At 43.3% G+C, this 26860-nt stretch overlaps 1 protein-coding gene across 3 annotated transcripts; it reads left to right on the forward strand.

The window, feature by feature from the left end:
• Positions 1-3893: 3893 nt before the first annotated feature.
• Positions 3894-24987, forward strand: Arf3 (ARF GTPase 3). Of its 3 annotated transcripts, XM_071609918.1 has the most exons (6): positions 3894-4100; positions 11220-11290; positions 20035-20264; positions 21077-21187; positions 21406-21530; positions 22048-24987. In XM_071609918.1, the coding sequence occupies exons 3-6, from the start codon at positions 20117-20119 to the stop codon at positions 22207-22209; spliced, it is 546 nt and encodes a 181-aa protein (XP_071466019.1). In that variant the 5' UTR covers positions 3894-4100; positions 11220-11290; positions 20035-20116; the 3' UTR covers positions 22210-24987. The 3 variants fall into 3 exon arrangements, with proteins under 3 accessions (XP_071466019.1, XP_027805571.1, XP_071466020.1); XM_027949770.3 differs by lacking the exon at positions 11220-11290; XM_071609919.1 differs by lacking the exons at positions 3894-4100; positions 11220-11290 and adding an exon at positions 12310-12333.
• Positions 24988-26860: the final 1873 nt, after the last annotated feature.

The raw sequence follows: 26860 nt of genomic DNA on the forward strand, positions 1-26860 counted from the left end.
CAGGTCCCTCTTAGTCTCCAAACCAGAGAATTTGGGAGATAGATGTAAGACTGACGGGAAGCATAGAAAAGGGATTCCTATGTCAAAATGAGTTGTTCGTCCCACTCCAAGCCAGCAAAAAAACAGTATGCTCTCCCATTGAGTTTACTGCCTATGTATTTTTGTCCTTTTTTTTTTTGGTGTGTGTGGGTGTGGGGGGGGTAGGGGTTGAACCAGGGGTACTTTCTCACTGAGCTACATCCCCCCTCCCTTTTAATTTTTTATTGTGTAGCAAAATCTCACAAAGTATTGAGGCAGGCCTAGAACTTGTAATCCTTTTGCTTCAGCTTCTTGAGTTGCTGGGGCTACAGGTTTTAAACTACCCTATCAGGCTTGTCCTTTTTTTTCAGAATTCTTTTGCATTTAATCTTAGTAAAATAATTCTATTATTATTATTTGGTTTCAACCTCTCTTTTTCCAGCCTAATACCTTTGAGAGGCCAATTCCTAACTATTATACAACCAGGGAATGTCTAGTCCAATATATTTGAAAATAAACTTATCTTCCCATGATTCAGTGCTAAAAAGGGATATGCATTACACATTTAGAATTTTACAAATGACTAACAGGTCATGTCCTTTGCAAGGGAATGTAGAAATAGTTCTTTCCACTTCTCTAAGCAATAGATATTTCTGCAACCCAAATGACCCTCAAATCAGGTGAAATGAGAGTAGTACTGGGGTAGCTAGGAAATTTTGAGAAGTGTTGAGATAGGGCAGTAATTTATGACAACTTTTTTTCCTTTTCTTTCTTTCTTAAAATGAATATATTTTATAATTTTATTTATTTATTTTTATGTGGTGCTGAGGTTCAGACCCAGTGCCTCACACATGCTAGGCAATTGCTCTACCATTGAGCCACAACCCCAGCCCCTCCTTTTATTTCTTAAAAATTTTTTTTGTTGGGGGGGGATACTGGGGATTGAATCCAGAGGCACTTTACCACCAAGCTTCATTCCCAGCCCTTTTTATTTATTAATTAAAAAATATTTTTTGGGGGGGAGCTGGGGTTGTAGTTCAGTGGTACAGCACTTGCCTTGCACGTGTGAGGCCCTGGGTTGGATCCTCAGCACCACATAAAAATAAACAAATAAAAATAAAGTTATAATTTTTTTTGTACCAGGGATTGAACTCAAGGGCACTTAATGACTGAGCCACATCCCAGCCCTTTTATTTATTTTGAGGCAGAATCTTGCTAAATTGCTTAGGGTCTTGCTAAGTAACTGAGGCTGGCTTTGAACTTGTGATTCTCCTGCCTCAGCCTTCTGAGCAGCTGGGATTATAGGCTTGCACCACCACATCTGGCTTATTTTTTTAATTTTATGACAGAGTCTTAGTAAATTGCTAAGGCTGGCCTCAAACTTGCGATCCTCTTGCTTTAGCCTTCCAATCCACTGAGATTACAGGCCTGTGCCATGGGTACCTGCCCAGCTTATCTTTTCTTTTCTCTATCTTTTTTGTGGTTCTCAGGATTGAACCCAGAGCCTCATGCACGCTAGGCAAGCACTCTATCACTGAGATCGCCAACCCTATGGCAATGTTTTATGTCCTGAATTTTAATTTGAGCATGAAAATTCTGGATTTGGTAGTTCCTAGGTTCCAGAAATTATACCATTTTTACTTTAGGCATTTGTTGTAAGCATTGGGGGTGGTGGCGGGGAAGGAAGGTGGCTAGAGTGGGCATAGGATATAGAGAGAATAATGATAAAGAATATCCAGAATGGGAATTTCTCACATTTAGCAAGAAGAAGGAGAATTTCCAATGGAGTTGTAGCAAGAATACGTCAGCTTTTTCCTTTTTCTGTAGTCCCTTTGGCTCCTTTTCTAGCTTTCCCTCTTCTTTCATCAGACACACTCTGTGACAAACATAAGCCCCAAATCACAACCTTGACGAATTTCAAATGGATTTTGTCAGCAAGGCCTACACCTCCCTGCTCCATTTCTAGCACATGTGCTGGGCTCAGGCCCAGGCCTGGAGTCAGAGATGGAGTGGGAATATGTAACCCATACAGCTGGTGCCTACAATTTCAGCTTTTACTAGGCTCCGGAGAGAGGAAAAAGACTGATGAACTGTAAGGCTTCTGGGTGTCCTTCAGCTTTGGATGAGCTCTTTCTTTACCCTTTATCAGGTGGCTGGAAAACTGGGTGCGGCAGTGGTCAGCTAACTGCCAACTAGGCAGCACTCCTATCTCTGTTCCTGTTTGTTTCTTGGGTGGCCCCCTCTTATGCTACAACAGACATTTTCTTCTCCTTACTCCAGAGGGGTGATGTATAGATGAGCTAGGAGAGTCTCTAGTCCCATTTATTAGTCCTGAGTCAAATATCATGACACTTGCTGATAACTATATTAGGTTGTCACCATTTCCACCCTGTCATACCTGGGATATGATTTTGAGATTATTTGAAATCTTGGGCAGACATCCATTAACAGTTTCCATTTCCTTATCAGACTCTCACAAGGTATGTTGGTCTGGTTAGAGCACCAGGGAAGAGGTTGTTGTAGAGCATTATTTTGGTGGTTAGTATGGGGGTATGACCTGGTGAGAGGTGTTGCTAGAAATTTTTGTTACAGTAACTATGTCCATTTCTAGAAAGGGTGATATATAAAGATATCACAAGTCCTACTCTAGTAGTGTGTAATAACATTGGAGAAGTCTTTTGCTTTTATAAACACAGAACTTAGCAGGGCAAAGACTCTTAATAGGAATGGGCCAGGACAGATTATCCTTGTTATCTATCTCATCTCTCACCATTTTAAATTAGGGTCTTCTTGGCTTCACATTCCAAGGTCATGTTATTCTTTGGGAAAACAAGACTTTGGGAAAAGAAGGGTCTAGTGAGTGCATAAACCAGGGCCTGATGGGGTCAAGGGGATAGACATAATTAGGCTATCTACTAGTCTAGGCCTTCTTAGATGAAGACAAAAAACAAGGAATAAAGTTCAGAATAAAAATTTTGGCTCATGCTTGAAGGATGAGGCATGTGTTCCTTTACACTGCTGTAAATGAGAGGGAACCTAAAGAACTTTCTGTTCTTAGCCTTATTAGTGCCCTTCTAGCACAGCTTCTATCACAGCTGTGACTGTTCCAAGGCACCTCTGCATGTGTGGAACAGGTGCAAAAATAAGTGTGAGAGAAGTGGGGATGGGTAGGAAGTGAGAAACATGGGTGTAAAGACCTTCACTTTTCCTCTTGATGCTAAAACCCACATTAATCTAGATATATTTCCCCAGACAACAACTCTGAATATTAGGCTTCAGCCTTTTGTCTTTCAAGTTCCAGTTTCCTAAATGACCTAGAATCCAGTTTTTTTTTCTTTTAGTCTCTTGAATTAATTCCTCTCCCTCCTCTTCCTTGTGGGAAAGGATCTCTTGATTCAGGTCTTGCTGTAATATAGTCTTAGGAATAGTGAGTAGCAAAAACGGTGCAGCTGTCAGGGGTATGCAGGTAGCCCAGGATAAGAAATAAAGCAGTCTGGCACAGTAAAGCAGGCCGCAGCAAAGACTGTTCACCCATATTCCGTTTATAGCTTTGCCCATGGTGCCCCTGTACCTCTTGGCTCAACCTGTCTCCAGTGCAATCAGCAAGTGACCTCAGTCCTTTAAATTCTAGGCATGGCTCTGGGGCGTGAGGGGTCTCACCTCAGTCCTCACTGTCGCATGCCCATTCCCAGGCTCCAGGCTCCCGCCTCCGCCGCCTGCAGCCTCCAGCCCCCACACCAGCCCCCGCCTAGATTCAAGCTCCAGTGTTGGGCTGCTTCTGCTGCAGACGCTGCCATGGTGATGGGTCTCGCGAGAATTGCCGCTTGGTACCGTGCAGCTATCGCGCGATCGTGGAGGTGGGAAGTATCCTGGGCTGGGGTGGGGGTGCGCCGCACAGCTCCTGTTGCGGTTGCGGCTTCCGGTGCTAGGTGGAGGGAAGGAAGGAGGGAGCTGGGGAACGGGCCAGGAGAGCAGCGGCGCTGAAGTCGGCTTGGGGAGCCGGAGGAAAGAGAGCGGGAGCCGAGCGGAACCTGCGGGGGCGGAGGCGGCGGTAGCAGCGGCAGAGCTGGGAGCTGGAACAGGTGAGGGGCTGGGGAGGGAAGGCGGGTCCCCTTAGAGGGAAGAGGTTCGGTCAGGTTGGGGGCTGAGGAGATAGAGCGGCTCCGCCCGGCACTGCCAGACATGGAGCGGTGTAGCTCTTCTCATCCCAGAGCTCAGAGAGGGGCGTCGGGCCAGCCCCATGCCTGCCCCCGCATTTGAAGGACGCGTAGCTGGGATGGGGGTGGGGGGGGGCAACACCGAATTTGTCCTCCGCCTCGCACAAGGGGGCAACCTGGGCTGCAGTTAGGTTTTCCTAGCCTTCAGGTGGTGGGCTTTCAAGGGGTGGGGGTTGAGGGGGAGGAAAGCCGTCCAAAAGAGAGATGATGCGGGGGCGGTGTGGCTGTGAGCATCTTTCTTTCTTTCTTTTTTTCCTGTTAAAGGACTAGGGAATGCTGTTCTCTCCCTCTCCCTCCCCCACCTTAGCTATGGGAGACTGGAGAAAAGCCTTGCGTTACCCGCCCCCCCCCCCCCCCCCCCCGCATCATGGGGCAAGGGTACACAGGGGGTCTTGAGGTTAGCAACTGGGCAGGCTGGTGAGACACCCCAGGGGCACTATTCTGGTGGAGGTTGCATGTTCGGTTCTTGGGAACAGAAGGTTGGGAAGAGGGCAGCAGGTGGGGAGAGGATAGAGAGGAGGCTTTAGAAGGGGGAGGGGGATCCAAGCTTGCTTGGAGAAGAGAGGTGGGGCGTTCCTCCCCCAGGCGTGGCGGGGGTGGTTACACAGGAGGAGGGAGAATATTGTCACTGGCCCCGAGTTTGTGTCTTCCAATCCGCTTTCTTTCTTTAGGAAGTACCAAGATTCCCGGAACAGAAAATGGAGCCATTGCTTACGACAATCGTTTGAGTGAAGGAGGGGGTGGTGGGAAGGTGAAGTTCCCTGTTAAAACGGGCCACTTGATTAGCTGAGTAGTAACTCCTCTTTTGGGGGAATTCCTTTCCTTCTGGGTTGTATTACTGCCGGTCTGCATTTGACCATGCCAGGAGGAATGTGGTGATGGAGGTGGAGGAGTGTGGTATGTGGTCAGGAGTAAGAAGAAATAGTGAGGTCATCAGGGTGAGGAAGAAATGTAATGTAAAACCTCTCTGCTGCTGTTGGATTGGGTCATCCCTGGTCTATGACATAAAAGTTTTATTGAGAGGACGACTGCTGCAGGAGTCTGATTGCTTGGGTCAGTACAACAGGACAGAATCTAGATTCCTTATACCTCCTTCCCTGTCCCTAATCAGGCAAATATAGACAGTCTGTCCTTCCATTTTATCTTAGGCCTGTTGTTGGGGCCGTGTTATGACTGGAACTGGCCAGAGGATTGGTCCTTGCACATTGGACCTGAGTTTGAATAGCCTGTCTTTAAAAGTTCTTTTTTTTTTTTTTTTTTTTAAGTAGCACTGGGGATTGAACCCAGGGGTGCTTGGGTGCTTTGCCATTGAGCTCCACCTCCGTCTCCTTTTATTTTTAATTTTGAGACAGGTCTCACTAAGTTTCTCAGGCTGACCTCAAACTTGCTATCCTCCTGCCTCAGCCTTCCTAGTAGTTGGGAGAAGTTTGGGTTATAGTCATGTGCCACCACCACATCTGGCTCAGTAAGGTTTCTAACTACAGTTTAAGGAAAGGAGGGAGATGGCTAGACTGCCACTGAAAGTGCTTGAAGATAGCAGAGTAAAAGACTTGGTCTTTCCTACCTTCTTAAGAGGCACAAAACAGGCATAGATAATGGAAACTAAAATCTCCCCCACCAAAAATATTATTAGAATATAAAGTCATTATTTATCTGAAATTTCAAATTTCCTGCTTTCCCATTGTGTACAGAAGGCATCTCTCCATCATACCTAAGTCCTTCAAAGTGTTGTTGTCTGTTAATTGGGATCCTGGAGAGGAGAGGCCAATGTATGTATGTGGTACCTGGCACAGAATTGGTACCAGTGAATGATACCTGCTGATACACTGAATATAAAGTATAAAGGAAAGTAGACAGCAGTCTAGAAAGAGTGAAAGTGAAATCTTAAATTCACAAAAGGTCATAAAGTGTGTGTTCATATTCCCTTCTCTCTTTTCCACTAGACTTAAAAGGAAATAGACTTAAAGGACAAAGGGTGGGATTTATTGGTTAAAAGGAGAAACTTCTTTAAAACCAGTTTTGTTAAAACTGAGTATGTAACTGAGGGAAATTTTGGAATCTGCTTTCCCATATAATTTAGATGCTGAGAAGCCCGAGAGTTGAAGTCAGAAAGTATCACTAGCCAAGCAAGGTGACACATACCCATAATCCCAGCTACTTCCAGTGACTGAGGCAGGGACAGGAGGATCATGAGTTCAAGGCCAGCCTCAGCAGTTTAGTGAGACCTTCAGCAACTTAGTGAGACCCTGTCTCAGAATTAAAAAAAAAAAAAGGACTGGAGATTTGGCTCAGTGGTAAAGTGCCTTTGGGTTCAATCTCCAGTACCAGTCTCCCCCCACCTTCCCACCCCCACCCCCGCCAAAAACAAACAAACAAACTCAAAAACCAAAACTGTTTTTGGCTCTCATCTTTTCACTTTCAGGTAAATTTAAGGCAGAATGGTGTAGTAATCAAGAGTGGGCCTTGGGAGCTGGGGCTGTAGCTCAGTGGCAGAGTGCTAGCCTAGCACATATGAGGCACTGGGTTTGATCCTCAGCACCACATAAAAATAACAAAATAAAGACATCTACATCTACAACTACAAAAAAAATTTTTTTAAAGTGGGCCTTGGAATTAGATAAAATTGAGATGATATTCTGCCTCTGCTCTTTATAAGTTGTATATTTTTGGTAAAAAGCACCTGTCCTCCCCTAGGTTTATTTTCCTTATCTGTAAAGAAGACAGTGGTAGTACCTATGGTTGTCATGAAAATTAAATGTGATGAAAAATGTAAAGCACTTAGTATTGTATGAAGCACCAAAATGTTAGCTGTTATGAATAATTGATCATCATAATAGTAATAATAACGTGATCACTCCAGGCTGCCTTAAAGGAGAAGAGGTTTACAAAAGAACATCTTGGCACCTGAGGTGCCTGTGTAAAGGGATGATTGTTACCATGACTTTCTATGCTGGTTGTAGGCTTATGAGCAGTGAAATCTTTTTTCAGCATTAGCCTCATAGAGGCAGCTCCTGCTGCCTGAGTGGGAGGTGAAGCTGAAGCAGAACAGGGGCCCTGTACCATCAACTTGGATGTAGAGTGAGGATGTGGGGGCTTAATAATGTTTGTTAGAAAAGTCAACATGACTCTGAGGTAATGGTTGAACATCCTGATTGGTCTTCATCAGAGGTTTAGATTCCTTGGTCCCTTTGTTTTAAGTTTCAATCAGTATTTCAGGATCCTCCATTTCCTGGGTCACTCTTTTCATTTAGTCATACCGTTTTAAAATGTCTGCCTCTGAGTATCTCTTTCATGATATATTGTTTTAACATCTATAGAGATTGTGATATCTGTGTAATTCTCTTTTATCATACCTATCACTCCAGCATCTGTGGTAAATATAGGTGAAGTGCTAATAAGGCCTTTTTTTAAAATAATTTTTTTAGTTGTCAATGGACCTTTATTTTATTTATTTATATGCGGTGCTGAAAGTCAAAGCCAGTGCCTCACACAAGCAAGCGTTTTGCCACTGAGCTATAACCCCACCCCCTAATAAAACTTTTTGATAATTTAAAGACTTGAGAAACATTTAGAAAGAGTCCTATAAGTGTAAAGGCTTTGTATTGTAGGCTGGGAAAGAATTGACTGAGGTAAGTTCTTTGAATGTGTTAGGGCTTTTGCCATGGACTTCTGCAGAGAATCTGCCACACCATATGGACTAGAAAGGAAGTGGCTCAAGATTTCAGGGATCTGCTATTATTGCCATATTCCTGAAGAAAGATGAAATGGCAGGTCTCATGGTACTTTCTAGCTCTTACTTGTGAGAGCCTGGCATAACACTTCCTTTATTAACTTATGCACAAGTGTCAGGCATGAATGTTTAAACTTCGACATGAACTTAACATGCTGTAAAGTGTTTGCTTTCTGTTGCAATGATTTTTTTTTTTTTTTTTTTTTATAATTTTTTAATATTTATTTTTCAGTTTTCGGCAGACACAACATCTTTGTTTGTATGTGGTGCTGAGGATCAAACCCGGGCCGCAGGCATGCCAGGCGAGCGTGCTACCGCTTGAGCCACATCCCCAGCCCTGCAATGATTTTTGTCCTTTTTTTTTTTTAAAAAAAAGTATTCAAACTTTACCTTATGTAAACTCTTATTTGAAGTCTAATACATCAAATGAATAAAAGTTAGCTGAGTGTAGCAGTACACTCCCTGTAATCCTAGTTACTCTGTAGGCTGAGGCAGGAGGATCATAAATTTGAGACTAGCCTGGGCTACTTAATGAGATCTTGTATCAAAATGAATTACAAGGGGCTGGGGTTGTGTCTCGTGGTAGAGCGCTTCCCTGGCATGTGTGAGGCACTGGGTTTGATTCTCAGCACTGCATATAAATAAATGAATAAAATAAAGGTCCATCAACATCTAAAAAAAAATCAAATATAAACTGGCTGGGGATGTGATAGAATACCTTTGGGTTCAATGCCCAGTACTGCAAATAAACAAAATGCTGCTCTGGTATTAGTGGGGAATGGGAGAATATAATGGGACCTCCTCCTTTTCCCAGGCAGCCTCTGAATCCATCCAAAGAACCTGAGGGCTCTGAGATCTTGGAAACCACTTATTCAGTTTGTAAAATACGGGAAAAGAACCAGGGACCACATATAGGATACTGTTGTCTTTGATTCCCACATTTTTTTTGCCACCCTTAGTAGAACCATTCTCCTCTGCAAGGATTTCAGTCACTAACTACAAGTCAGTCATGGTGCTGTATGCTAGGCACATGAAACATGAATAAGGCATAGATCTTACAGGTAAAGGGACTCACAGTCTAGTGGAAAACTGTCCAACCTTTTTTTTTTTTTGTACTTAGGGGGACTTAACCACTGAGCCACATCCCCATCCCTTTTTTTATATGTTATTTAGAGACAGAGTCTTGCTGAGTTGCTAAGTGCCTTGTCAAGTTGCTGAGACTTGTTTTGAACTTGTGATCCTCCTGCCTCATCCTCCTGAGCTGCTGGGATTTCAGGTGGAAGGCCCCAACCTTTTTCCTAACATGACATACACAGAAATAGACACAACTGCTGTTTTTTTTTTTTTTTTGTTTGTTTGTTTTTTTGTGGTGCTGGAGATTGAACCCAGGGCTTTGTGCATATGAGACAAGCACAAGCTATATCTCCAGCCCTAGATACAGCTTCTTGAAACTTAAGATGATCGACCCAAGGGCTATGGCCACCCCAAGTCCTGCCATTGTTTCTTGGGATCATTATCTCCAGCTGACCTGTAAAGCATTAGAGGCATATCCAGAGTTTCAGATAAATGTAAATAATGTTCTGATGAGTCCTAGAGTAGAGAGTTTCAGATAAATGTAAATCATGTTCTGATAAGTTCTTCAAGAGTAGAAGAATGTTTGAGATGCAGAGGAATCACAGGTAGCTTTTTATTCCCCAAGGTCCCTGTTCTTCTGTTCTTAGGCTGCTCTTAATGGTTGGCCTTGTCCAAATCCTGGCTTGTCTTTGACCTGTTTGCTGTCAACTCTGCTTTGATACGTGCTGTGGGACCAGATTAGGGACAAAGGTTTAATGGGGTTTAGGCTGACTACCTAGAGTCACTGACGATTTTCATCAGTTTTGTAATTAGGAAAGTACAGTCTCCAATATATCTAAGGCTATATATACACAAACATCATAGCAGCCACAGAATAAATATCAGGATATAGAACAGTTGTAAACTTGTCAGATTCTAAGAACAAGATAAGCTGAAAACTGTACAGAGGGCAGTGCCATAGAATGTTCCAAGGAAACAAATGAGTCTAGTTTTCATCTGCTTACTGTATTATCTGGCTAGTTCATGTATTCTGAAACAGACCTATATATCCTGTGTCCTGACTGACTTGCTGAGGGTTCTCTATATCCCCAAAGTTGTCATTGATGGGCTGGTAGTACCTTTCAGGCCTTATTTAATTTGACCTTTGACCTCTACCAGTGAGCTATAGCTCCTTTTTTTTTTTTTTTTAATTTTGTGACTGTCTAAGTTGCCCAGACTGGCCTCAGCTAGAGAGATTCAGGATCCCTTGATATCTGTCATCTTCAGTTTTCATGCATTGGAGTCTTTTCCAGGACACTTTTTTTTGTGTGTGTGTGTGTGTGTGGTATCAGGTTTGAACCTACAGCCTCACACATGCCAGGCAAGCAGTCTGCCACTGAACTACATCCTCAGCCCTTTTAAAATTTTCTCTTTTAAAATTTTTAAGACAAGGTTTGGTTAAATTGGTTAGGCTGATTTTGAATTTGTAATGCTCCTGCCTTAGTCTCCTGAATAGCTGGGATTACTGGTATGTACCACCAGGCCCAGTTAGTACTCTTTGTTTTAAATTTCCTGGCCCTGGGCACAGTGGCATAAGCCTGTAATCCTGGTGGCTCAGGAGGCTGAGGCAGGAGGATCAACAGTCAAAGCCAGCCTCAGCAACTTAGCGAGGCCCTAAGACCCTGTCTCTAAATAAAATACAATAAAGGGCTGGGGACATGGCTCAGTGGTTGAGTGAGGATTCAATCCCCAGTACCAAAAATAAATTTTAAAAAAATCTGTATCCAGCTAGAAGGGAAACTGGCATATAACTCTGGCCTGAGCTTAAACTTTAGTGGGGCCTGATTTTAGTAATATATTTGTGTGTATATGTGTGTGGGGGGTTTGCAGTACTGGGGCTTGAACCCAGTAGAACTCTACCAGTGAGCTATATCCCCAGTTCCTTTTTTTTTTTTTAATTTTGTGACTGTCTACGTTGCCCACACTGGCCTCAATACCTGTGATCTTCCTGAGTAACTGGGATTTCAGGTATGTGCTACTGTAGCTAGCTCTAGTTAGATATATTTTAATTTATACCAAAGTTGTCATTGATGGCCTGGTAGTACTTTTCAGGCCTTATTTAATTTGACCCTTATATTGCCTTTGTTTTTATTTTTTAAAGAGAGAGAGAGAGAATTTTAATATTTATTTATTTTTTTTAGTTATTGGCAGACACAACATCTTTGTTTTGTATGTGGTGCTGAGGATCGAACCCGGGCCGCACACGTGCCAGGTGAGCGCGCTACCGCTTGAGCCACATCCCCAGCCCCTTATATGGCCTTTGACCTTCATCCCTCCCCTACCCCTACTGGGGATTGAACTAATTATGTTCTACCACTGTGCTACCTCCTGAGCCACCTCCTGAGCCCTTTTTATTTTTACTTTTTTTGGTACCAGGAATTGAACCCAGGGGTGTTTTACCTCTGAGCTGCATACTTCCTAGCCCTTTTTTTTTTTTTGGTACCAGGGATTGAACCCAGGGTTTTTTAACCACTAAACCACATCCCTAGCCCTTATTTTTATTTTGAGCCAGGATTTCACCAAGTTACTTAGGGCCTTGCTGAGTTGCTGAGGCTGGCTTTGAATTTATGAGCTTCCTTCCTTAGCCTCCTGAGCTGCCAGGATTACAGGCATGCACCACCACACCTGGCTTCATCTCCAACCCCTGCCTTTTTTTTTTTTAATTTTGAGATAAGGTCTTGCTAAGTTGCTTAGGTCCTCCATAAAGTTGCTAAGCAGCCTGCCTCAGCTACTCAGTTGCTGGGATTACAGGTGTGCACTACCACACCTGGCCTTTTTAATTTTTATTCTGAGTCAGAATCTTGCTAAGTTGCTGAGGCTGGCCTCAAACTTTTGATCCTTCTATTTCAGTCTTCCAAGTTGCTGGGATTATAGGTGTGTGCCACTGTGCCCAGCTACCCTCCATCTTTAATTAATTAATTAATTAGTTAATTAATTAATTGGTGCTGAGTATCATAATCTAGGGTCTCAAGCATGATAGGCAAGTGCTTTACCTCCAGCCCTACCCTCTGTCATTTTAATGTTCTTTTTTTTTTTTGTACCGGGGATTGAACTCAGGGGCAGTAGGCCCCTGAGCCATATCCCCAGCCATATATATATATATATATATACATATATATATACATATATATATATATATTTGTATTTTATTTAGAGACAGGGTCTCTCTGGGTTGCTTAGTGCCTCGCTGTTGCTGAGGCTGGCTTTGAACTCATGATTCTCCTGTTTCAGCCTCCAGAGCTACTGGGATTACAGGTATGTGCCACCTTCCCCAGCCCTTTTTTTATATTTTATTTAGAGATAGGGTCTCGCTGAGTTGCTGAGGCTGTCTTTGAATTTACGATCCTCCTATCTCAGCCTCTGGAGCCACTGGGATTATAGGCACATGCCACTGTGCCCAGCTGTTTTTAAGTCTTAACTGGGCTCCCTTTCTGCCATTTATTTATCTGCTTGCTTGCTTGCTTATTTATTTATTTTTGTGGGGCTTGGGAATCAAATCCAGGGACTTGGCATGCTTCACACATTTTCTACTGTTGAGCCACACCCTCAGCTCTTTTCTCACATTTAAAAAATTTTTTCCACTCAGTACTGGGCATTGAACCTAGCAGTGTTATACCTCTGAGCTACATATCCAGCCCCCACCTTTCTTTTTTTTTTTAATTTTTTTTTAGTTGTCAGTGGACCTTTAATTTATTTATTTATATGTGGTGCTGAGAATCAAACCAATGCCTCATACACGCTAGGCGAGTGCTGTACCACTGAGCCAAGATTCCAGCCCCCCCCCCACCTTTCTTTTTCTTTTCTTTTTTTAATTGCCTAGGCTGGCCTCAAACTTGTGATCCTCCTGCCTTAGCAGGGTTTACAGGTATGCACAGTATACCTGGCTCTTATATTTATTAGCTAGAATTAGCAAATGACCATTTATGACCCAGTCATTGGCAAGAAAATGGAATGTCTTTTATACTGATTACTTTTCATTCCCTGGAGCTGAGGAAGGGCCGTGTCTGCTGAAGTACATTTGATGTCCTGCTTCTGTACCCTACATCTGAACAAAATAGGAGTTCTGTTAGAAGGAAGAAGGGAAAGAATGGTCATTGTGTAGATACCCAGTAATTTCTGCCATTTTGGGTCATATTGGTTCCTCTTAAGGGCTTCAGTTCCCATCTGCAAAGATGACACCCAAATTCCCAGCCCACACTTGTCTCCTGGATTTCATACCTTATCACCTCAAAATCAATGTTTAATTTAAAAATAAACATCTTTACCCTCAGATCTGTTCCTCTTTTATTTCCTGCCTGAAGAAAAGCCACATGGTCATCCGAGCTGGAAACCCAGAAATCATGTTTGACTCTTCTTTCCTACAATTAATCAGTAATCAAGTCCTGTGGATTCTACCATTTTGATGTTTCAAATCTATCCCCTTCTCTACCTTTCAAGTGATTTCTGCCTCTGGTCTTTCCCTCTTTTAATTTACTCCAGAATCTGATTCCAGAATGGTCTTTCTAAAGTATATATTTGATCATGTTGCTCAGTGCTGCTTTTAAGGCCCTCATGATCCAGCCCCTACTTCTCTTTCTAGTCCATTCCTCTTCACTTTCGTTTATTCACCGTGCTTAATCCAAGGTTTTGGCTAAGGAAAAGCGCTATCTGTAACTCAGTCTATGCCTTTGCCCACACTATTTCCTCTCATTCATTCTATCTTTATTGTGTGGTTATTTCCTTTTTTCAGGAATCAGCTCAGTTGTGACCTGAGAATATGTCTGGAAATCATCTTTTTTAAAAAATATTTATTTATTTTAGTTGTAGATGGACAGCATTTCACTTATTTATTTTTATGTGGTGGGGAGGATCGAACCCAGTGCCTCACTTATTCGAGGCGAGCGCTCCACCACTTGAGCCACATCCCCAGCCCTGGGAATCATCCATTATCTTTCAGTCTTGATTAACTTCTCTGGTTTTCTGTCCTCATGAAACTTTGTGCTTACCTCACTGTTATCCTTACGTTGTTTTGTAATTTTTTATTACTAGTCTTTCTCTCCCATTAGGTTGTTTCATGAAGGCAGAAACTGTCTTCTCTGAATTCATAGTTAAGTAATCTCTATTCCCCCATGTTGTGTATGTGTGTGTGTGTGTGTGTGTAATATGTATGTATTTTTATGTACCAGTGTTTGAACCCAGGGGTTCAGCTACTGAGTTTGAACTACCGAGTCACATCCTCAGCCCTTCTTATTTTTTTAAAGCCTTTTTAAAAACAATATCTTATTTTTATTTATTTTTATGTGGTGCTGAGGATCAAACCCAGGTACTCATGCACACGAGGCAAGCACTCTATCACTGAGCTACAACCCCAGCCCCTTCTAAGTTATTTTGAGACAGGCTCTTGTTAAGTTGCTGAGGCTTTCTTTGAATGTTGGATCTTCCTGTCTCAGCCTCCTGAGCTCCTGGAATTATGGGCATATGCCACCATGCCTGGCTTCAATAAATGTCTGATGAATGATTAGAAGCTGACATCACAAGCAATTTCTTAGCTTTGTGAAATCTTTGAGTCTAATAGAAGTTGCTGATATATTAACTTAGAAGTTCTTGTGTTCTGATTTCAGTGCACTTGAGATAAAAACTGGGAGTTTATAGTCACAGATCAGCTGTACTGAGGAAACTAAATGCAGACATACCCTGCTTTTGTTTCCTTAAATTCTATTGGTTTGTTTGGTTAGCTGTGCTAAAAATACCATCTGTTAATGATGTCTCAATTTGAAAATTATCTGGGAATATAACTGCTTTTTCTGCATCTTGCCTGACAGCAGAGGGTTTGGTCTTCCTTTCTGTTGAAGAGAAGGTGGTGGTGCCAGATCAGGAGTCCCCTTAGAGGTGTTCCAGAATACATGGCTAGTCAGTCACTAAAATTACGTGGGGGAGGGGCTGTGGCTGTGGCTCAGTGGTAGTGCACGTGCCTGGTATGTGTGAGGCACTGGGTTCGATTTTTAGCACCACGTATTAAAAAAAAAATAAAGATCTATCAGCAACTAATATATATATATATATATATATATATATATATATATATATATATATATATATATATATAAAATTAGGTGGGGGAATGTGTATGGCAGACAGGGCTGCAACTTTCAGAATGGCCTGGAGATGGAGACAGGCATTTTCCTGCAATATAGACAAGCTGAGACGACTGAGCAGCCAGCCATAGCAACAGCCTGCCTCTCCTGAGGGGGTGGGGTGGGAGTGGTGAGTGGTCCTCAGGTGGGGATATCCTCAGATGAGTTTTGAATCAGCAAATTTGCTTGATTGAATTCATACAGTGCCCCACACAGATAATACTGGAACAAATTTTGTAGCTCCAGTGGTTATTTTTACATCTGATAACAAAGTTTCTAACTGTAATATAGAATGTTGAGATATCTTCTTTGTTAATAGAATTATTACTATATTCCATTTTTTCATCTTGAGTCACTCACCTTCAGTTTTAACTGTTCTTCTTGGTTTCCAACAGCCCATGGAACCCTGGCATTTTGCCCTGTGAAGTCCTGTGTTTCACCATCTGTGGTGAAAAGGAGTAACTGTATAGGCTCTACAGTACATGGGGAGATAATTCAGGGTTTGTTTATTTTTTGCCATTCTGCTTTTTTAAATTATTATTATTTTAAGGAATGCATTATGATAGAAGTGAGAATTATCTGTGTAGCCAAAAGTTTGTGTTCATGGCACAAAAGCTGAAAGCTGCCACCATCCCAGTGGTAAAACAGCATACTATCTGGTAATAGGCAGGGACAGAGAAAGTTTAGAAAGCCAGCATTCCCTTTGGAAAACTCAGCTAAATCACGCTCCTAATTATATTTAAAGAGAATCATTATGTCCATTAATTTCAAGGCCAAGGAGAGAGAGAGAGAGAGAGAGAGAGAGAGAGAGAGACAGACAGACAGACAGACAGACAGACACACACACACACACACACGGTGTTTTTGTTTGTTTTGGTACCAGGGATCAAACCCAGGGGTGCTTAACCACTGAGCCACATCCCCAGCCCAATTTTTTATTTTGAGACAGGGTCTCACTAAGTTGCTGAGGCTGGCTCTGTGATCTTCCTGCCTCAGTCTTCTGAGCTTAGTCAGGATTACAGGCAGGCACCACTCCGCCTAGCAGCTACTGGATATTTCAACATATATTTATCAATGCCATTTCATATTATTTTTTATATTATTTTTACATCTGATATTCATATTAAGTAATGAGAAGATTCCACCAATTCTGCTCTTCTAGTCCTTTCATGTAGTTCATGAACCAGTCCTGGGGTCAGATATTATGGAATGGATATTTAAGCAACCATCTGAAATTAAATACTCCTGAGCTGAAGAAATTATATAAAGATATCCTTAGATGGGACTTAAATAAGACAGTGTGCTTGACTGAACTCTTACAAAGTTGACACTAGGGGTGAGGACAGGTCCAAAATAAGGGATATAGTCCTTATCAATTGGAAGTACACAGTTTAATTGGGGAGATAGTAAATGTACATATCTATAAAGGAAAGAAAAAACTCTAGAAGGTGGTAAGTACCACAAGAGTGGTTCACATCATTCAGGGACCTTAATATGGCATGCAAGGAAACAGAAATAGAAGCAACTGTAGGGTCAGCTTTTAAAGCAAGATTTCATCATGACAACTTAGCAGAGAAATAAACTAAAGGTTCACATGTTATGGGTCAAATGATGGACTGATTATGTCTTTTTTAACCACTGCTATACTTGTGTTGGTAATCCTTTTTAAAAATATATTTATTTTTTAGTTTTTTTTAGGTGGACACAATATCTTTATTTTATTTTTATGTGGTGCTGAGAATCGAACCCAGTGTTTCACTCATGCTAGGCAAGCGCACTACCACTTGAGCCACATCCCCAGCCCCTGTTGATAATCATTTACTCAACAGTAGATTCAGTTATGAAGGACAGCAAGATAAATATAAATTCAATTCAATTATAAATATAAATATAAATTCAATTCAGAATCTGGGCCAAAGCCCGATATCAAACCTTTAAAACAAAGTATTGTCTGGAGTTGAAAGAAAGGTCTCCTGAGTAGGAGGTAGGATAAAGATGAGAAAGACTTGGGGAAGGTTTATATTTCTGGAGGAGATGGTAGCCACTCTGAAGTCTGACTACTACAGATTGTCAGTGTTGATCTGATAAGCTGGGCAGGTGTCCCCTCCTGCCTCAGGGATCCTCAGGAGTCTGTCTACCTGGGTGGGTTGAGGCAAGAAGGGCAGGAATGATGATTGTTAGTGGGTCATTTAGTTGAAATTGAGTCCTAAAGTTGAGCCAGGCCCTCTCTCTTGGGTGTTAAGCCCTGTGGGTCAGGGGCAGGGCTCATCTGGGGAATCTACCAGAAGTGCCACACCTGGCTCATTAGTGGATGTCTGGGGAAACCTTTGAAGATGAAATACTCCATAGGCACTTGATTCTGTTTTTTTTTTGGACAAACTAGTACTTTGGTCTCCAGGGGCTGTTGATCTGACTTTTTTGCATTAGTCTGGAATTTACTGCAGATTGAATAAGAAAAACAAAACAAAAAGCCTGAAGAAGTTTCTAAAAAAAAAACAACTCTCATCAAACCCCCATGTTATAGCTTGTTAAAATAGAATTCTTCCCCATCCATCTTTCACATTCTTGAATTTGGGTGTACTCTGTCTTGACCTGTTTCTTCACCTTCTGGGTTTGGGATGTGTGTGTCTCTGGTTCCCAGACCATAAGAGATTGCCAATAGCTGGCATATGGTGATTGCTGAATAAGCTGCCCGCTGACGCATGCCTCCTGCAGGCACAGACAACTGGCTAACATGGGTGGTTCTGAACCCCCATTTCATGTCTCAAAGATGCATTTATATGGCTATCCTGTGCCATAGAGAAGGCAGTGAAGAAGAAGAGAGATGAATGAATGAATCTGATAATTTCTGTTAGAAGCAATGGACAAGATGGGCAGGTAGGCATTTTGTATCTTCATAGTGGTTCTTACTACTCTTTATCCTTTCAGCAGGTATTTATTAAGTGCTTACTATATACCAGACATAAAAATCCAATCTGAGTGAGCTGTCAGTGAGGTCAGTAGAGACCCTAGGAGTTAATTCTGTTATTCAGTTATTATGTGCTTTGTACTATTCTAGGTACTAGGGACATAGAACACATAAGGATCTGACAATATAGTAGGAGGAGTGAAATAATATAGCAAGAAACCATTATATAATGTGTCACATGGTGATAAATGTTATAAAGATAAGTAAAGTATGATAAGTGAGGTAGGAAATGGTGTTTATGTTGAACCTGTTAGAGGCCTCTTTCATGGGTGACATTGGAACAGACACCTGAAGAAAAAAAGGGAGTGATCCATGAAGGTTACATGGTAGGGGAGCATTTCAGGCAGGGGGAATAGCAAAAACATAAGCTCTGAGTCAGGAAATTGCTTGGGGAATTGGAGTGGAACAAGCAAAGGAGAAAGTGGTAAGAGATATGATGAGGGCTGGGGCTGGGGCTCAGGTAGAGCGCTCGCCTGGCACGTGCAAGGCCCTGGGTTCGATCCTCAGTACCACATAAAAATAAATAAATAAAATAAAGGTATTGTGTCCAACTACAACTAAAAAGTAAATATTAAAAAAAGAGATGTGATAAATCTTGGCCTGAGTGTATATCTTGCAGGACCTTGTAAACCATGGCATGGACTTTGGGTTTTATTGAAGACAGATATGAAGCCAAGAGAGGTTTTTGTTTTGTGTGGGGGTGATGCTGGGACTCAGATCCAGATCTTTGTTGATATTAGACAAGCATAAGAGAGGGTTTTGAGCAGGGGAATCACATGATTTTGCTTTTATTTCCTTTGTGCTGTCCTAGGGATTGAACCCAAGGCCTTATTCATGTTAGGCAAATGTATTACCGCTGAGCCACATCCCCAGCCTGATTTTGGTTTTTTAGATCTGGGATTGTGGCTTAGTGGTAGAAGGAGCATTTGTCTAGCATGAGCAAGGCCCTGGGTTCAATCTCTAGTAAGGAAGAAAAAAAAATCACTGGCTGCTCTGTGGATGGGCTACAGTGAACCTAGATCTGCCTGACTAAGGAGAGGATAGCCTCGCTCCCCTCTACCTCCCATTTTCAAGTATGCTATTATATGGATAGGGCATATCTTAAGCAGCATGTAGTTCGGAGTGTAAAGAATTAGCCTCTTAGGAGTGCTGCTTTCTTTTTTTAAAAAATATTTTTATTTTTCAGTTGTAGTTGGACACAATACCTTTATTTATTTTTAAATGGTGCTGAGGATGGAACCCAGGGTCTCACGCGTGCTAGGAGAGCACTCTACCGCTGAGCCACATCCCCAGCCCAGGAGTGCTGCTTTCTTATTTCTTCTTCATTTACACTGATGTAGAAGGAAGATGGAATTGCAAAAATATATAGGGAAGAAGCAGAATCTCTTGATGAGGGCTGAGAGCAAAACCTTGAGAACCTGACAAGCCTAAACCTTGTCAGGAGTCACAGAGAGCCACTCCTCATTCCACTCCCTCCTTTCCCACTCTTTCTAGAAGTCTCAGTAAGGTTTGGTGAGGGAGGGGTATAAATGATCTTGCAATGCCTTGGGGTGTAGTATAGAATGTCAGAACTGAAAGAACTTTTAGAAATCACCTAGTTGAACCCCCTCAGCATACAGGTGCAGATTTGGAAAGATGAAATAATTTTCCCAGAGTCACACAGTACATTACTGGCAGGGGTATGGATCCTACATGTTCCCAGCTTTGTCTCTGCTCCCAAAGGCTCAGGATGTATCTGAGTAGTTCTTGATATTCATAATCCCCTCAGGCTCTCAGTTGTCATAAATGAACTCCCACTATGACTTTGGCAAATTCCATTTACATGAAGCCTTGACAAATGAGTGATGGTAATGAGTTTGCATTTTCTTTATCTAGGATCAAGTCTTCCATACCAGGGACCAGACTGCCACTGCCCCGACTTGGGCCCCACTGTCCTCAGAAAGCAGCTGCTGTGATCATGGGCAATATCTTTGGAAACCTTCTGAAGAGCCTGATTGGGAAGAAAGAGATGCGCATCCTGATGGTGGGCCTGGATGCTGCAGGGAAGACTACTATACTGTACAAGCTAAAACTGGGGGAGATTGTCACCACCATTCCTACCATTGGTAAGGGCACAACTAGTATGTGGGCTTTTATGCCAACAGTTGAGCCAGGGCCTATTCCTAGATCACCTACCTGGCTTCTCCCCAGGCAAGTCCATACAATTTGTGGGCCTCAGAAAAGGATGACTATTTAACTTGCTAGCAGGTGCTGGTACTGCCGTTTGCCCACCTATCCTGGCCCTCCCTGATGCGGGAACTTCCACAACCTGGCACTCAGCGATTGCCCTCAGGCCCTAGAGTTGGTTTGTTCTTTATGTTGTTTGGAAAGCAGGTGAAGAGCTTTGATGTTCCTGCCAGAGGCCTGGAATTGCTTTGGTTTAGATCTTAGGTGGCAGTTCCCTGGTTAAGACCTGTCTATGGGAGGGAGAACATTTGCCACATAGATCAGGGCTTCAGATCATCATGGTCAGTTTGTTCTGCATTGGGGCTCCGGTACTATAGCTGATTTTTCACTATACACTCTGTCTCTCAGCTTCACATCTTAGCTGAGGCAGACACTGAGGGCCAGGGTACAAGAATGGGGCTGAGTCATTTCTTTGCAGGAGAGAGGGGCAGAGTCTGAAGGAGTGATTGGAGAAGCTTGATTTACATTACCCAGGCAGCTGTGAACCTCCTGACTAGAACTCCTTGTTCTCTTTGACTCTTCCCCTTAAATTTTCTTTTTGGCCTTCAGACTATCAGGTCTGAGGAAACATTAGCTTTCTATTGTTGGTGTCATGAGGAAGGCTGAGGAGAAACAGGACCAAACTCATTGGGACATTGTTTGCAGGCTTGGTATTTGAGGGCAAGTAACCATTGCATGTATTTTCCCAAAGGGTTCAATGTGGAAACAGTAGAGTATAAGAATATCAGCTTCACAGTGTGGGATGTAGGTGGCCAGGACAAGATTCGGCCTCTCTGGAGACACTACTTCCAGAACACTCAAGGTATGACAGATAAACTGCTCAGGACTGGAATGGGTTGGTTGGGTATGAACAAAGTGTGGCTGTTTTCTTTAGTTAAGGGACACCAACCCTTGTTCTGCTGCATCTCCTGTGGGTAGAGAAAAAAAGAAAAGGAGCAGAAGGGGGTGAAAAGGGTGTTGGTCTGGGGGGGGCGGTGTGGCATCTGTCATATCTGTGCAGCCCATGCTGTGCCTCCCTAGGCTTGATATTCGTGGTTGACAGTAATGATCGGGAGCGAGTGAATGAGGCCCGGGAAGAGTTGATGAGGATGCTGGCAGAGGATGAGCTCCGAGATGCTGTGCTCCTTGTCTTTGCGAATAAACAGGTGAGGCTTCTCCCCATGCCTGAATTTGGGAGAGGGCAACCAGTCTGTGGAAATCATGGGGTCTTGGGCTTATTGTCACAGGCTTATAGTCCTGTGACTGTACCCTCAATTTTGGAAGTGTGGAAAATATAAAGTAGTCAGCTTGCTTATGTCTCTCGTTTTCCCTACCAAGGTTTATTTAGCAACATTTTAGTCCTCAGGGATCAGTGTGGTAGAAACATCATCTCAAATCTTTCATTTCTCTATTGTGAACTTTAGTGGAATTGCTCTTACTCCTGCTGTCAGGCAGACTTAATTCTTCACCTTGTCTGAATCACTTCTGCTTCTTTACCAACCCTGTGTTTGGTTTCCAACTCCTCTATGGAATAACTATCTGATGCCTTGGATCTGGGGGTCTAGGATGACTGAGTCCAAAGTATGGTTTCCTAAAATGAAGGAGGAGGAAAAGGTAGGTGGTGCTTTAGAAGTCTTTGAAAGATCCTGAGCCTCCTTTATGTGTTTCTCTCTTGCACTCCAGGATCTACCGAATGCTATGAATGCTGCTGAGATCACAGACAAGCTGGGCCTGCATTCCCTGCGCCATCGCAACTGGTACATTCAGGCTACCTGTGCTACCAGCGGGGACGGGCTGTATGAAGGCCTGGACTGGCTGGCCAATCAGCTCAAAAACAAGAAGTGAGAGCCAGGCAGCCCTATCCGACTACCCTACCCATCCCTTACATACCTATTGTTTCCCTATCCCAGCCCTACCCCTTCCCCTCCATTGCAAGTGTGGCTAGGGCCCTGGGTATCATGTCCGCATGCCCAGCAAGAGCCTTGCCTCCCCGACTCTCCCCCTCTACCTGTCCACTGACATGACCAGTCCCCAATTACTGTCCTGATGATGAATCATTCCAATTTACTGGATTTAAAACAAAAACGAGGTTGTTATGGTTTCATGGGGTACCCCCTTCACTCTCTGGGTTTTGGGAGGTGGGATGGGGTATTCTCTCCGTTTGTTCATTTGGCACTGGTTGCTGTGCTTTTGGCATTGGAGTCCCTTTCCTGTCCCCTTTAGACCCCTCTCCTTTTCCTTGTATTCCTTTTCTTTGACACCCTCTCCCTGTTCTACATGGAAATTGCACGGGCCTCTCTGTGTGTGCGTGCATGTGTGCGCCTGTATATACATGTATAGAGAGATATATATGTGGGGTCCACAGGGAAAGAGGGAGGGGTGGAATGCAGCTCAGGGCTTACAGCCAGGACACTGCCCAGTGGAGCCTGTCATTTGTCCCTTCCTTGTGCTGAGATAAAGGGAAGAGGGTTTCATTTAGACAGGACTGCCTGTCTTGGACTCATCCCTCTCCTCTCTGCAGGTAGGTGTTCCTGGATGATAGGATAGATCATGGATTTTTTACCACCATCTTCCTTATACCCCTTTTTCCACGCTTTTTAGGGCAGGGGGTGGCATTTATCCCTAGGTGACTGTTCCCAAGGAGATGCCATTCTGCTCTGCCTTATTAGTGAGAAGCAAAGAGAAACCTACTCATTGTTAGCCCAGAGTGTTTAACTGATCCTCCCCCACTATCCTTAGATCTGTTCTTCAGGAGCTTGAGGGGGAGGTAGAGATAGCAAGGCTGGTGTGTTTGGGACCCAGGGTACACAGGGGTGGGGTGCATTGTGGTGGGGAAGGCTTCAGGGTTTCTACATTCCTTGTTTGTTATTAAGAGGTGAGGCATGGGTCAGTCCTATTCCTGCCTTCCTGTGCCTCGCCCTCTGATCCTGGGGGCTGGATGGTTTCATTTGTCCTTTGTCAGAAGTTTTCTCACCCTAATAGTCCTGCTGGCCTGATCAGGACTGACTGGGTAGTCTAATGAGAAGCCGTGGAGTTGGGTTGACATAGCAGACCTCAATATCAATCCCCTTATTCTCCAATTCTCTCTTTCTAGTACAGAACGAGCTGAGAGCTGAAGATTTTGTATTGTTTCCAGGTCCTCAAACTATCCTTGCTGTCCTCTTCCCCTTCATTCCAATAGCCTTCCCCTGTCCTCAACTCACTTACCATAAATGGATCTGGGGATTGGATTGGAGGAAACTGGACCCTGAATGGTGGTGATTGGTGCTGGTAGGAGACAGTGGTCTTCAGGGTCCATCCCTCATTATTATGCAGTTGTTCAGAAGCTGCTGCTACTGTGTCTGTCTACAGGGGGCGCTTGTCCCTAAAGTCCTGACTCCTGCAGATTCTGTGAAGCTGTCGCTGTTTTGTGGGCTCCTGTGTGTGCTGGCTGCTCCCTGAGCTCTAAGACGGCTGCCTATAACCTTTCTGCTAAAGTCAGGGCTCAGGCCTGAGCCCTGGGGCTAAGGGACCCCTTTCCAGAAGGCCTGTCCCAAGCCCCACTCCATGGGGCCAGATTTCCTGCCATCTTTGTCTACAGCAAGCAGATCAATACTCCTGACCCCACCCAGATTTGAACTGTGAAAGAGGTTTAGGGGTGTCTCCCTCAGTGCCAGTTACTTAGTGGTGTGTTACCCAAAATGCAGTGGGTGTGTGCAGGTATCTTGCTCTCTAGGCCTTTGTGTGTGTGTGTGTGTGTGTATGTGTATGTGTGTTTGGTGTGTGTGTGTGGGGGGGGGGGGTGTTGGAGGTTCTGTTTCATTTTTTTTCCATTTTAGAATGCATTCACTATTTGACTCTGTAGATTATTCCCTCCATACATTTTCTTTGCTCTGTTTCCTGATTTTTTTGTGCTGTCCCTGTTGCCTTTCCCTCCCTGAACTCTTTCCTTTGCCTTCTCAGTTTATTCACCACTGTTGCCTGCTTGTCTTTCTTTTCCTTGTTTTTTTTTTCTTTTCCTATTTCTGATTCCCCACTGTGTATCTTTGCAGTTGGAGAGGACTTTGCCTCTTCTCCTGATTCACTCCTTTTCTGAACTTCCCTGGTTAGATGCCAGTTCCAAACATGTTTTCCTTATTTTAGGCTTCAACCCCATCTTGTGTTTGAGAGGTCCAGAGACCAATATGGGACTGAGGATATTAGGAAGCCGACTTGGAGATTGCATTCATGCTGCTTCAGATCTTTCCAGCAGGGGGCAGTAAGTGATCTAGTAGCATCCCTGACTGCCAGGTCCTTGAGCAGGGGTGGTCCTTTCTACATTCCCATTCACCTAATAGCATTTTTTAGGATTGGGTATTTAATTTCGTTTCTGGACACTCCTTTTCCTGGTCTCCTCAGATGGATTTAATTTTGTGCTTTCCCATGTTCTAGTTTTCTTCTTTCTGGGGACTCCCCTCCTCCCCGTACTCCAGTTTGTTTGTGGTGTTATAGTGGTAAATGCAGTTTTGATCTGGTTTTTCTCTTTTTTCCTCCTTTGGAATGTAGACTGTATATGTTTAATAACTCACCTTCTCTATCCTTGCTCAAAATGTGGGATAACACAATGACTGTGACCTTGGTTGGAAATTAAACTTGTTTTATGCAGCTTTGGAGCAGACCTTCATCCTTGATGTGAAGCAGCTGTGGGGCATTGGGTTAATGGTGAAGGTAGTTCTCTTTGTGGTCCCTCTCTCCAGAACGCTTCTTCTCTCAGCAGAGGGGAGAATGGATACACTTGCTGAGAGAAGAGTGAGGTTATGGAAGAACTTAGTTCCATCTCTACACTACTTATTTCTTCCCCATCATATCCCATAGTAGGGGGTCCAAATGAATCTGATGCTGTAATGTGAAGGCTCTGTGACTTTGCTCCTCTAGATATGAAGAGTGTAACTCTGAAATTAGCCATATTTATCACCTGTGGGTATCCTTTGTGCATTCCAGTGACTGGAGGGCCCTGAACTTGGAGGATGCCGTATTTCCTCCATTCTCAGATCTCCCTAGGCCTGCACATCAGGTGCTTCCATTTGAACATAGTCCCCCTCAATCATATATTGGAGTCCCCCTACCTGTCTAGGTCTGGATTTTGGTAGCAAATATGCATTAGGGGTACAAATCTGTGAACTTGATTCTTCTTAGAGTGGATGGCCCTACATCAACTCTACTTCCAGCTTGTGGTTCCCTGCTGTCAGGATGCCAAGCCTCATTCAGAGATTGTATAGATGTCTTGGGGAATCAAATTATTCCATAAAGCTTATTTTTTCCCACCCCACTCTTACCACTGCTCTGTTTCTCTTTTGATATTGTTGTCTGGCTCCAGGCAAAGAAAAAGGGATGGTGCTATGCTTAGGCTAGTTAAGCCATCCAGGCCTCCCCCATTCTCAATACTTTCTTATGCTTTGAGGACAGAGGTCTTCCCAGGTTGCTGTGGTAGGTAATGGACAGGATTTCGGACTATAATAAGCTTGAAAGCCCAAGTACCAGTATGAAGTATATAATTTGTATTCAATTGCCTTTCAGTTGCCTTCCCTGCCATTTTTCCTTTTCAGCCTCTCTCCTGTTAATAAGCTATCACTCTCAAGGACCAAGTGCTTCTGCCTTCTTGTAACCCTCAAAACTGTTAGATATCACTGTACCAACTCTGTAGCTTCAGGCATTACCCATTTACCCTCAAAATTAGATGACATCATTCTCCAGTACTACCACCCCCCTACACACACACAAAAAAAATACACAAATCAGATGACACTTTCCTCCTAGGCTCCTCCAAGGTCTTCTGCTTGGTGACAGACTGCTAATAAGAGCATTTTTCCCAAGTACTTTATTTGTGTGTTAATAAATAGATAACTTCCAGAGCTATAACTTCTCATCAGACAATGATAATGGAGCACACTTGAGCTGAATGGACTTGAAGAGATTGTCCTATTCCTTTTTGGCCCAAATACTCAAGACTCCAGGAAGAAGTAGAAGACAGCCCTCTTGTGGTAGTTATTTAAACCATCCAGTTTGTGGGGAACATGGATTGAGGAAAAAACCTGGGGGACAAAGCTATACTCTTCCTTCCAGAGTATAGGGGCAGTGGGATTGGCGATGTAACTCAGTTGTAGTGTGCTTGCCAAGCATATGTGAGGCACTGGGCTCAATCCCCAGCACTGCAAGAAACAAAACAGTATGAGGTACAACAAGGTCTGAAGGCTCTGGGGATTCATTGCACTCAGCATTGCCAATTCAAATTTCTGGATTGGTTAGAAGAGAAAGCTGACAAGTTTTATATATTTTTTGTTATCCCCACATATCCCAGGACTGGAGATTGAATCCAGGAGTACTCCACCACTGAATTATACTCTGAGCCCTTTTTATTTTTAATTTTGAGACAGGGTTGTGCTAAGTTGCCAAGGCTGCCCTTGAACTTGTGATCCTCCTGCCTCAGCCTTCTGAGTTGCTGGGATTGTAGGCATGTGCCACTGTGCCTGATGGCAAG

The sequence above is a fragment of the Marmota flaviventris genome, chromosome 3, assembly GCF_047511675.1.
Source record: "Marmota flaviventris isolate mMarFla1 chromosome 3, mMarFla1.hap1, whole genome shotgun sequence".
Lineage (NCBI taxonomy): Eukaryota > Metazoa > Chordata > Mammalia > Rodentia > Sciuridae > Marmota > Marmota flaviventris.